Below are 13,850 nucleotides of genomic sequence, written 5' to 3'. Positions count from 1 at the left end.
TCCTTAGACAGGATCGCAAATTTTTGGTTTATTTATTTGCATAGTTACATATTTATAGTAATTTTAGGCAAATAAATAGTATCTGATTTGCTGTTTTTTCACGTATTTTCGCAAATACGTGTCAAGTCAGAAAACAGGTTAGACCGTAAAGCGCGTCTCGCGAATTCCACAACAAGCATTGTCCCATACGTTTCTGACCTACATAATTTGCATTTCAAAGTTAAATCTTTAATAAAATAATACCTAGGCTTTGGTTTCAATGACTTGTTATTTTTTTCTGAATATATTTGCCCGATGATTTAAGAAAAAGGACAATCTAATAAACTGGTACATCCCAGACTTAGCGAAGTCCGCCATTATTTCCTGTTAGGCCAACTGAGTCACTTAACAGTTTCAAACTAATTTTACGACGAAATAGTGTATAAGAGGCAGTTAATATATATCCATATCACCGATTCTGATCTTAAAATACAAGTCTGTATGTTTTACCATCAAAGGATATCATGCAGGAAATTGATAGTTGCTACCTTACTCAGAAAGGGTTAATGGTCAATCAGCTATCAAAACACAATGCTCGTGAATGGGCAAGATTTTGTTTGTCAACGTAACTGATATAAAAACTAGGCCTGATCTACTGATGCCTTGATGAATACATTTTGCTACAAAAACTGGGCAAAGGCCAGGGGCATTTAAAAAAATATGGTATGGTCAGTCAATGTACTTCTTAAATAATCACAGGGCAAAGTCGTTTTTGCTTTCCTAACAGAAGTTTACATTTTTAGGTGACTTGTCACCCACTTATGAATGGCATTTTGTCTAACTCTGAACATGTCTTGATTCTAAGGTCGCATGCACTGCTTATTCCGCTACATTCGGAAATGAACACAACAACGAAAGCTAAAGTTGTTTATTTGATGTACTTTTATAAATGACCACATGTACATCTCTGGATTTTTCTGCATCTGAATTCAATCACTGTAAATATCAGTACATTTTCCCACATGTACATCAGGGGGTCTTTCAGTCACTGAATTCTGTCACTCTAAATATCAGTACAGCTAATTGATCAACACATTTTCCCACAAAGCAGGTGGCTGAATCGGGACTGGCAAGTCTTTGATTTATGCCGCACACCTATTACATGTGTACAGAGGACTCCTGCCTCAGTGATTTTCTGCGTCCCAGATAGAAAAGTAGCGTCCAAATACGCGTAATAAAGCATTTCTGAGATCTCTGCATACCCACTTTGGCTGAATCTGAGACTCGAACCCACGCAGACAGAGGTGAGATGGCAGTGATCTGTAACGGAGAGTGCTTTAGACCACTTGGCCACTTTGGGCCCCAGTCTTTTCTGATCAATAATGTAAATATATAGATGGCACTTATTAGCAATATGTGAAATATAGTTACACCCTTTTAAAAACATATTTAATGCATATGCCACTGTAAAATGTAAAATAACTTGCATGAATGAATTACTGCATTTTCCCTATATCAATACACACCCAATTCAAATGTTCAAAATAGTAATACAAATGTAAAATCTATAACTGAAGAAAAAACCTCAGTTTAAACGGTCAAACTTTTGATATTTATTATAATAATTTTCATACGTTTAAAAACTAAATTTTTAGCTATATCATGTTTAACTTGGGGATTTGCATAGCCAATTTTTGATATGATAATTTAATTAAAGAACAAATAAATCGTTTATGACGCAAGTCCAGGCAAATTAATTCAAACTTGCAGTGACATGTGCCTATATATTTTGTTTTACAAATAACTTAATAAGCTGAAGAATAACACCATTACATATAAGGCCCATATGTCATTTGAAATTAAATTTAAAGTGTGTTGTTATTTTAGGATAAATATGCATATATATATATATATATATATATATATATATATATATATATATATATATATATATATATATATATATCACGTACTCAACTATATGTGTGTCAATAATTTACTTGAAGTACAGCGTCAAAAGTGGAATAAGTAGTTAACTGTTTCATGCTGATTTGTTTTAGTAATCTAAACCATAACAACGACTTCGATACCGCTGCCTCACGCATCGATCTGCTGTAAATCAGCATTAACTACATTTCACACCTGCAGGCCTGGTGCACCAGGATCTACACCGGTATCGAGGATAGCAATGACTACTCCCCTTCCATCAAAATCAGGATATTTGGCCACGAACGAAGAAGCTCCTGTTTCTTTTTTTGGTAATATACCCTCTACAGGGAAGTCAACATCGATGGACGCCATGTCTGGAAATATATGGCTTAGACGATTAGTTGAGAAGTATTCCGATTAAAAAGAATGGTCCATTCCTAATTCCGCATCCGTTGTCATATTATGAATTCGACGAGAAACGGTACGGTAAGCCAATATTTATTTAAAAGATACAAAGCAACATAATGGAATTCTTCTTTTCTACAATATCAAAAGTTGAGATATAATAAGGAGTTGCTGAAAACCAGAGATTAATATTGCTTTCAATATGTATGTACGTATGTATGTACGTACGTACGTATGTATGTGTGCGTGCATGTGTGTGTGATTTGGATTTTGACGTAGCTTTAAAACAAAATTCAGTCATGTCGCTACAATGTCTGCAGTGTGTCAGTTTATAGTGATGTCTAGCACTGGGGCATCATGCCACAGACGTGTAGCATGATGTCCCACCCAGCCACATTATCCTGACACCATTCAGACCAGTCCTAACACTAACCTCATGATGCTAAGCATCAAGCGAGGCAGCTGTTAGCACCATTTTTATAAGTCTCTGATATGACTCAGCCGGGGATCGAACCCACGACCTCCTGCATCTGAGGCAGACACTCTAACCACTAGGCCACCAGTGTGGTCATGTATATATAGATGTGTGTGTGTGTGTGTGTGTGTGTGTGTGTGTGTGACTGACTGAATTACAAATATACACCAAACACAGGCCCATTATAAATGGCACAGATCACTGTGCCTGCATGCACCAGACCATAAACCATCACCTCACCAAAATATGATGCTCAAAATTGATTGTATATGCACTCATGCATAGCAGACACATTTTCATCTAGTAATTAATTCTCATCTAACTACAGTCATTCTTGATTTCTGTGTTCAAATCTCCATAGTGTATGAATTAAACATTTTCTAACCTATATGACTATTATTTGTATTAAATATTAATTCTGCCTAGTATTATCCTGTATAATCCAGGGATAGCACTTTCCATTCTATTCATTGTATATTTGTATTTATCTATAATTAATTCTATATACCTTGTTGTTGTTGTTGTTGTTGTTGTAGGGTTTAATACTATTTATCAGCACAAGATAGGCCATACATCATGGCCAGTATAACTGGTGGAGGAAGAACCCTGGAAAACCCTGAGAGGAACCACTGACCCATGACAAACTACTGGCAAGTGTTCTCACATACCCACGTTAGCTGAGCCTGAGACTAGAACCAACACTGATAAATGTGAGATGGCAGTGATCTGGAATGGTGAGTGCTTTAGACCACTCAGCCACTCGAGGGCCCCCTCTATATACCTACATTTCTGTCAATGGAATCCAGAATTACTTTGTGGGTGGATAAGAATTAATTATTAGGTCGCCATGTGAGTGTGTCTGCTATACCCGAGTGTATATACCACCAACTTTGTAGCATGCTTAGCTGTGATGGTATATGGACTGGTGCATGCAGGCAAGGTCATTGGTTATGTTTATCCATGAACCTGGGTTTGAATCTCTGTAGAGTATGAATTATAAATTCTCTAACGTGGATGATAATCTTATTTGTAATATATACATATATGTATATGGTATGTACGCTGTATCAATGAAATACCATAAAATGTATACATTTTTCATTAAAAGGAAACAAGACTTGCAGAGACAAGGCTTAAGGAGTTTCCTTTTAATGTAAAATTTATACGAGTTGTATATCATTGATACAGCATCCATATTATACGTATATTTTATTTATATCACAAACAAATACACATATTTGCCCTTTGAATAGAGTTAAGATTGACTACAATCAACTGTGAATTGACCGAGTGAATGAACTCTTCACATCCCTGCTGAGTGTGTCCACTATCAAATGTAGTTCTGTGCCTTTTGTTGCTATTTACAATCACCTTTGAAAATTTATAAGTTAATTGTTTTGTTTTCTGAATTTCTATTTTTATTCATATTGATTAAATTAAAATAAGACACACTTATGATTTAAACATGAATGATGGCTTTAGTGAATAAAGCAGAACACTACAAACAAATGGTTAGCTTCTTGAACACTGAATGCTCAGCCATTGACATAGTGGTGAATGGAATTTAGTGTGGAATAGAAACTAAGCAAAATGATGAACCAATAATTGGCAATTTTAATATTTTAATATACTTAAAGCTGATCTAAGCCACTTTTCTGATTTAGTTAGCATTACTACCAGCCATAAAATTGTTTCTCTCTCTCTTTTCCTTTGTTCAGTTTGACTTAACATCTACCATCATTCGTCGGTCCAGAGACATGGTCATATGACACAAGCAAAAATTCTCAATGCTCATCTTTCCATGTTTCATGGAGAGAGAGATAGAGAGATTGGTCATTGGACATTTTCATATTTAATTAACAATAATTGAGTTTTAGAACATTATAATAGGTTTTAAGAAACAACAAGAACAATGACAACAAAACATTCAACACATTACAGTATGTGTTCATCTTAACAAATTTACCATATAGTGTCGACTGGCAATTGCAGCTTTGTATCATTGATTATAAAAACGCTTTAGATAAATCCCAGATCCCAGGGAAACGTGCACACACACTGTTAAGATGGACCATATTCTTGTACGTTATTTGGTGTAAGTTCAGTTTCAAGGTTTTCATCCAGCCCAAATTCTTTTTCTCTCTCACTTCAAATTTCTGTGTAGTTTGTCCCTTATGCATGAGAGGGGAGGGGAAGCAGAAAGCAAAAAGGATGGCCATGAAATTGTGTACCTTGATAAATTCATTCAGAAAATGGGGATCTTTATTGTTATCTTTATACATCATTAATGATTTATTATATATTGATCAATAGGCCTAGAATCCATAGCAGAGATGCAAGAATGTTTTTATATGCATATTATTGCACTGTGGGCAAATCACAATTTGATTACCAAACTGCCAATAAGAGAAAATCAATACTCAAAATACAGATAGTGAATGAAAGCGGGTTTTATACTTTCTGTGAATGGATGTTGAAATAAAGTAATCAAAAGAAAATTCCTTTCATAGCCTATTATAATGGCTGTGTTTGACATCAAGTGGAAAGGGAACACAGAAAAGTTCAGACTAGAACAGGCAAGTTTGTATGCCTTTATGTTCACACGAATAGCTATTTAAAAATTTAACACAGTCAAGTTGATTGTAAAATATATTAGATTTATGTCTGTCAAACTTTGTAAAGTTATTCAGGCAGTATATATGTGCTTGTGAGGACATGCATGAAATAGACCAATAAATAGAAGTCTATTTAAACAAAAGTACTGTATTTTACACTCATGAATGATCACTGTTAGTAAAATATTCTGGTTGTTGTTTATGATACTGCATACTAAAATTTATGTTTTGTCATAAACATGGCATTGAAAACATCAGGGAACAGAGACCTTCTGTAAGGGAATTAATTCATCGTGTTTGAGAGTTTCAAAATGTTTGTGGTAACTTTATTTTTTAAAAATAGAGTTTTACCAACCTCCTGTCAACAGAGATGAAAAAAGGCTGGATATTTGCAGACAATACACCATTAACATCATTAAATCCTTATAGACAAGACTAATTCCTAATTGTACCGTACATATTTTAGAGATTTTCTTTGTTAATTATCTGAAGAACACATGTCTCAATGGCACAGAGAAAGTCATGACATCATAATGGAGTCCAAATTTGTGATAGCATATTATTCATTTTTACTACTGAAACAACTTTGATGTTCCATCAATCAAAAAGTGTATTTTATTCAGTGGTGTGTTAGATGCTGTGTTTGTCCATCATTTCTACATATCTGAAACGCATAATACAAAATACTCTGTGTATTAGTTTGCTTAAACAACAAGCAAAAGACACAAGAAATATTGGCATTTAATCCCCATAGCAAAACTATGAGATAAATCAAAATCACAAACATAATTACATACTAACTAGAATATAACCTATATATTTGGAATGGTTATGAAAAATAACAGTGAGTAAATAATATCTCCTCTTTCATTTTGGATATTATCTAAATATTAGTGTACTTATGTTTTACATGTATATTATTATATGATAAGATAACTGATGCAATGCATTTCAGATTTTAAAAAAAATATATGAGCATTTATTTCAGTTCAACAATGAACCAAAGTGCCTATACTATATATATATATATATATATATATATGCATACATATTTACACACATATGAAATCAAGTTTACACACAGTGAACCAAAGTGCCTATGTTATATATATATATATATATATATATATATATATATATATATATATATATATATATATATATGAATGCAAGTATATGCACAGTCAACCAAAGTGACTATGTTATGTGTATAAATGTGAGTATACACACAGTGAACCAAAGTACCTAGGTTATATGTATACACACAGTGAAGCAAAGTGTATGTTATATGCATGAATGCAAGTATACACAAAGTGAACCAAAGTGCCTATATTATATATATGAATGCAAATATGCATGCAGTGGACCAAAGTACCCATGTTATATGTATGAATGCAAGTATACACACAGTGAAGCAAAGTGTATGTTATATGTATGAATGCAAATATGCATGCAGTGAACCAAAGTGTCTATGTTAAATGTATGAATGCAAGTATACACAGTGAACCAAAGTGCCTATGTTAAATGTATGAATGCAAGTATACACACAGTGAACCAAAGTGACTATGTTATATGTATGAATGCAAGTATACACACAGTGAACCAAAGTGACTATGTTATATGTATGAATGCAAGTATACACACAGTGAACCAAAGTGTCTATGTTAAATGTATGAATGCAAGTATACACACAGTGAACCAAAGTGACTATGTTATATGTATGAATGCAAGTATACACACAGTGAACCAAAGTGATTATGTATAAGTATGAATGCAAGTATACACACAGTGAACCAAAGTGTCTATGTTAAATGTATGAATGCAAGTATACACACAGTGAACCAAAGTGACTATGTTATATGTATGAATGCAAGTATACACACAGTGAACCAAAGTGATTATGTATAAGTATGAATGCAAGTATACACACAGTGAACCAAAGTGTCTATGTTAAATGTATGAATGCAATACAGTGAACCAAAGTGCCCATGTTATATGTATGAATGCATGTATACACAAAGTGAACCAAAGTGCCTATGTTATATATATATGAATGCAAATATGCATGCAGTGGACCAAAGTACCTATGTTACGTGTATGAATGCAAGTATCGGTATACACACAGGCAACCAAAGTGTCTATGTTATATATATGAATGCAAATATGCATGCAGTGGACCAAAGTGCCTATGTTACGTGTATGAATGCAAGTTTAACACACAGATGATCCATATCATGGCAGTTTTCACAATTGAACATTATGCTATTTTGAATGTATAGAAACATATGTAAATTGTCCCAAAAAATGAATTAACTACACAGCGTTTTAAGTGTATCACATGCATAATTCCAAGTAACTTGAGAGGACATCAGTTGAGAACAGACAAGGGATCTATCTTTGGGTAATGTTTCCACTGAAGCTTACATACTAAATTTGAATACGGTCAATTTCTTGCCAGGTCTATCTCTTATTTTATTTTCTTCTAACACACACACACACACACACAAACAGGTAAAGGTAAATATGAATTTTAGGAAGAAGTGACTTCACTTGGTCAGTGAAAATGAGCAATATATTCATACTTGAAAGTGTGTTATGCCTGGCTGGAGAGATATTCTTCAATGTATTTGGCCCATATGACCTCAAAAGAGCACAGCAGAAACTATACATTTTTAGTACCTATGTTACAGTATTACAAATAGGTACAAATACTTAATCAACTGCCTGTTAAACAAGATATTTGTCACATTGATTCTTAGTTTTTAAAATTTAAGTAGAAATATGGCAATCGAAAACATTTCTTTACTACCGTACTCTAAAACAGTCTCTAAAACATTTGAGAGCACGTGCACGGGTTTCCTCACACTCTAGTGTTGATCCATTCAAATCAGAGTGGTCACAGAATTTACGAATGAGTAACCTGAAATTTACAATTTCATGTTCAGTGACTTAATTAAAAATTAAATGTGAAGTTTTGGGCAAAGTTTTGAAAAGTGGAAAATTAAACTGCTTGTTCTATTGGCAATTGATTAACTATCCTTTCCAACCGAATCGGCACACAAATGTGAACTAATATGGCACGCGCATGTCATGTCGCCGCAGCTATTTTTAGAAACAGGGATTTTGTTATACAACCACTAGCACTTTCTACCTGTCGGTACAGTAACCAGTAGGATTGAAAAATTATTGTTTACTTTTTTTTTTTTAATTATTTATTTTGTAGGGTGTGTGTCTCAGATGTTCTGAGATTTTCTTACTACATCGATGGAATTTCAAAAGCCTATGAGCGTATGCGTGTGTGTGTGTGCTACGTACGAATGCCTGCACCAGAGATTTTGATTTTATTATTTAGTGATGTGTACATTGCTGAGATGGGATAGGATTTGAGGCGTGCAGGCAAGGCGATGGGTGACGTAGATGTAACCAGCCGACCCGGTTTCGAATATCGAAAGAGTAAAAACTAAAATTTCTAAAATCTTGTAATGTATGGAAGCCGTCATTAAAGGTAGCAGCAGAGAGGCTAAACAGACCATTTTACAGGGGCCTTCGCGTCGCATGTACACAAAATAAATTCCTACATACCTTCGCGTCGCAAACTGAGGCGTTGACAGCTAAGGTAAACAAACTATTTTACAAAATAAAAAAAGATCGCCCTGCTGCTACTATCCTCTAAAAATCGTATCTAACCCGACTCGATACCGTGTTCGAGGATCATGTAAATTCATTGTTATAAATCCGTGCGGGGTTGATTGGGCATGACTAAATAAATTTCTAAACTTATTTATATCCATATCACCACTGTACCAAGTCTGATGCATATTTCGTAACGTATGTGTATCAACACCGTTAAACATTGCAAGAATATTACACTTATCCCTGATCACTCTCGGTATTTGGGTGTATCTTTGGTTTACATAAATCACATCAGTGTTTTTGTGCCTGCCTCTGAAAAATATCCAGGCAGGATTTGATTGTTTATCCAACATCACGTCATCATACACGACTAAATTATTAATAAATCCATCAATATCATCAATACTTGGCGCTCCATTAATGTCAGTTATAAATTCAAGAACATCATCACCGTCGTTTAGTGATTTTGCACTTTCATTAAAATCTTTTAACACTTCGTAGCATCGTTGATCGTCCACAGATGGAGCTACCAAATACAACGTGTCCCACTTCATCCACTTCATTATTAAATTAAGTAACAACTGTGTCTTACCACTCCCAGATGGTCCAATTATAATCATACGAACAGAATTTGGTAGCGCTGCGTGATGCTTAACTGGTTCTCGTTTCCTTGTTGCAGAAAAGTCAGTGATTTCCATTAGAATCATATAAAATAAATATGGATTTATATTGTGTGAAATGCAGGGTGCGCACGCCAACAAGTGATCTAACAACCATTACAACAAAAAATAATAGATCTGCGGTTACGGGCAAGTCTGAACGATGCGGTACAAAAAAGTTCAAATTTATCTCCAGTGGTAAGTCAGCACCAAAACCAAAGTCAGCGCCAAAGCCAAAGTCAGCGCCAAAACCAAAGCCAAAGCCAAAGTCAACGCCAAAGTCAAAGCCAGCATCAAGTAAAAAAAAAAAAGGAGGTGATATCGCAGCCAAGTTAGGAAAATTACCAGGAGCTCCGTGGGCTAAATACCCAGGAGAAAAACATCTCCCAGGATATAATTATTGTGGTCCTGGAACCGGACTTGATATCAGACTTGATGACCAGGATCAACCAAAACCCGGAGAAGAACCAATAAATGCTATCGATAAAGCATGCCATGTCCATGATGTAGCTTATAAAAGTAAAAATCTACAAGATAGGCATCTCGCGGATGTGAAATTAATTCACGCGCTAAATTCCATCACTGATAAATCTCTCAAAGAAAGGTTAGCCAGTTGGTTAATAAAGTCCGCGATGAAATCTAAGCTTGTATTAGGTGCTGGTAATTAATTATAATGGAGTCGATTTATTATTCCCCAAGAGGATACTGGAAGGGTAACGCAGCAATTAGTAAACTTGCCAGTGCAGCAAAAGTCACACGTGATACTGCTAAGAATTGGTTATCCAAACAGGCAATATGGCAAATTTATCTACCGCGTCCTAAGAAAATTAATTTTGCACATTTTAATGTTAGTGTGCCAAATGAAGTTCATCAGGCTGATATATTATTTCTACCACATGATACCGTTCGTCGTCGAACATACAAGTACGCGTTTAACTGTAGTTGATGTTGCAAGTAAATACAAAGATGCAGAACCGTTAACGACTAAAACAGCATCTGAAGTAGCCGATGCTTTTGAACGAATTTATCAACGAGGACCTCTACGATGGCCAAATCTATTACAAGTTGATCCTGGCAAAGAATTTCAGAGTGCAGTATCATCGCTAATGAAGCAACATAATGTCACCATCAGACGAGGGCATACTGAAATTCACCGTGATCAGGCAATTGTTGAGCGATTTAATCGAACACTTGCTGAGCGGTTATTTGGATATCAATACGCGAAGGAATTTACCCAAGATAAAAGATGTCACGAATGGGTTGCAAGATTACCAAGCGTGATAACTGCATTAAATAATGAAATAGCTCGAACAACCAACATGAAACCTATTAATGCAATTACCAAAAAAAAAATAGACCACAACGACGTAATTTTTCAGTACAACCAATACTGGGTGATGTCACTGTAAGATATTTATATGAACCAGATGAACTTGAAGGTGGTAAAAAAAGAGCGACTGATCCTATCTGGAGCATCACAACACACAAGATATCTAACATAACTAGATCTACTGGTAGACCCGCTATTTACAGACTGGATTTAACTGCTCCTCAGCGTGGATTTACACGTGAACAATTACAAGTAATTCCCGAGGACACACAATTACCACCCAAATTACTTAACTAGCACCAAGGGTACCAGCACCCCGACGTCGATTACACTCAAGGCAGGTCAGCATCACATTTTGTCGTGCATGACCGCGACTACTATCTTTTCTATCTACGGTGAATTGTCTTGGATTATTACTCGAATACTGCCATAACATTATACAATTACAGCTCTCACAGTGATTATTCTGCTGTTGTTTCAGTGTCATGATAAATTCAACATCGAGATCAAAATCGCGATTATTTTTTTTGTTTGTCGCTGTTTGTAACCGGCGAGTTTTTTCTTATTATATCGACTTGACATTTATCGTTTTCATCAGCCATTGACTCGTCCAAGACAATTCTTCGCAGTTGAGAAAATCTTCTGACTCTGGACACAGCCAAGTAAACTAAGTTTGACCACTCGATTCGATCATCAACGATCCAAACAACTGTATCAGAAATAGTCAATCCTTGAGATGAATGAATAGTCATTGCGTATCCTAGCGTCCACCGGGATTTATTAGCGCGCAGTGCATCTTCAACAACATTGACATCAATTGTGACAATATCATTTAATATTAAATTCTGTTTTCTTGACTGTCCTGGTATATCAACGTCAATATTTTTTTTTGTTGTGTATCAACTGGTCTATAACACAACGGCACTGGCAGCGTCTGAAATTTCTCCCGTTGTAACTGAAACAACCGCTGTTGAAGTGTGTCTGTATCTTTCTACTTGCCACTATCAAATCGTTTGGTTTCCACGTTTGCAAAAAGTCGTTCATTGAAGTCTCTGAAATTATTTCACGCATTATTTCACATTGAATTTTGTTTGGTTGTAGTCTGATTAATAATTTAAATTTCTTTAACGTTGCATCAAGTGCTCTATGATCATCATTTATTTCTTCGTAATAATCGACAAAATTTTTTAGCCATCCATGTGGAGATAGTCCAACAAAAGGTGGTGGTTGACCATGATCGCCGCACATAATCACACAAGTATTTTTTGTTAACAGCCAATCAAGAAATATTTTTAATATATCTAACGACACTGTGCCTATTTCATCCCAAATTATTTTTTTTAGGAATGTATTTTTCTCCCATTCGATCTGGAGTCCACGCACCACCGCTGTATTTAAAAAAGCTGTGATAGGTACAAGCGTTTACTTCTCGTTGTTTAATTTCTCGTGTTAGTCTGTGTGTTGGTGTTAGTACAATCATATCAGATTTCCGAAATAATTCAATTACTCGAGTTGTTTTACCAGAACTTCCAGGACCGTTCAAATAAACAGTCCTGTATCTGGATATTGGATCATACACAGATGGCACTGACGAAATCAACGACGGGATTTGGTTCTAGAAAGGTAATGGGTTTATCCAAGATAGATATCTCAAATTCTTTGATACTTGACGTAAGCAGAGAGAAGAAATTTGTAAAGCGCGCTCTTAAAAGTATCTAGTGTCGGTGCTTGTTTTATATCATTGGAAATGGTATTCCACAACACTTCTGCAGAATGTGTAAGAGATGTATTGTACAGAAACGTTTTGAATTTAGCCAAATGACGATTGGAGTACAAAATAGAAAGTAGATTATGTGAGTGAATATTGGAAACTAGAGTTGGGAGATCATGAATATGAATTGATGAATAAATGAGAGGGTGGATAGGTTTGTCATGTAATAATTTTAGGGACTAGTTTATGGAGTTTAATTAAGATAGCTAACATTAATAGTCCCTATATGTAGCAACCAAATCAAATAAAAACAATAAACATCAATTATAAAACATTTTTAGCATTGATTCCTATACATACAAAGACAGTCTGTTCAATAACGTTTTATGGAGGATACAGCAGAAAACACGGGATTTGTTTTGAATTTCCCACGAAAAAGAGCCAATGATCAGACACAAATGTTTTTGATTTTCAATGTTATTCAGTTTAGTTCGCTGAATAAATATACAAATTGTTTAAACACTGGCTGGTCAAATTTATTTTTATCTTTCCTTTACATATTTAATAAGCATATTAAGAACGTAATGTGTTTATTAATAATGGTTACAATAGATAAAAGCGCTCACCGTTACGGATCACTGCCATCTCACCTCTGTCTGCGTGAGTTCGAGTCTTGGGCTCGGCTAACGTTGGTACGTGAGAAAGCCTGCCAGTAGCTTCTCGTGCGTCGGTGGTTCTTCTCGGGGTTTTCCATGGTTCTTCCTCCACCAATTATCCTGGCCGCCATGTATAACCTATCTTGTGCTGAAAAATGGCGTTAAACCCTACAACAACAAGAAAGTTTGAATTTTATGAAAATAATTTATAATAATGTTGCACACATAACTGAACGCTTGCATATTCAAATAAAAGGTCGTACTGACATTTCAAAAGAATTGCAGGTAGAATCACCATAATCATTATAATCACTATAATGTTAAGGAATATATAGAACAGAATACAAAATTTAACCGTAACAAAAAAAGAAAACCATATCTCTCACAATAGATAGTGTGACTAACGAGATTTTTTGATCGACAGGAAACTGTTTCCTGCTCTTTCCTTTAACCAATCT

At 35.1% G+C, this 13,850-nt stretch overlaps 1 protein-coding gene across 1 annotated transcript in view; it reads right to left on the bottom strand.

Moving 5' to 3' along the window:
* The window catches only part of LOC149798978 (tripeptidyl-peptidase 2-like), a 136,308-nt gene extending 134,028 nt beyond the window's left edge, over positions 1 to 2,280 (bottom strand). The window contains exon 1 of the mRNA XM_089957889.1: positions 2,122 to 2,280. Coding sequence (XP_089814015.1) covers positions 2,122 to 2,280 — 159 coding nt within the window. The remainder of the gene's footprint in view (positions 1 to 2,121) is intronic.
* Positions 2,281 to 13,850: the final 11,570 nt, after the last annotated feature.

This window comes from Sinohyriopsis cumingii, chromosome 5, assembly GCF_028554795.1.
Source record: "Sinohyriopsis cumingii isolate HCF-2022 chromosome 5, ASM2855479v2, whole genome shotgun sequence".
NCBI classification, from domain to species: Eukaryota; Metazoa; Mollusca; class Bivalvia; order Unionida; family Unionidae; genus Sinohyriopsis; species Sinohyriopsis cumingii.
Note: the sequence above shows the minus strand (reverse complement) of the source record. Positions and strands in the feature narration are given on the sequence as shown.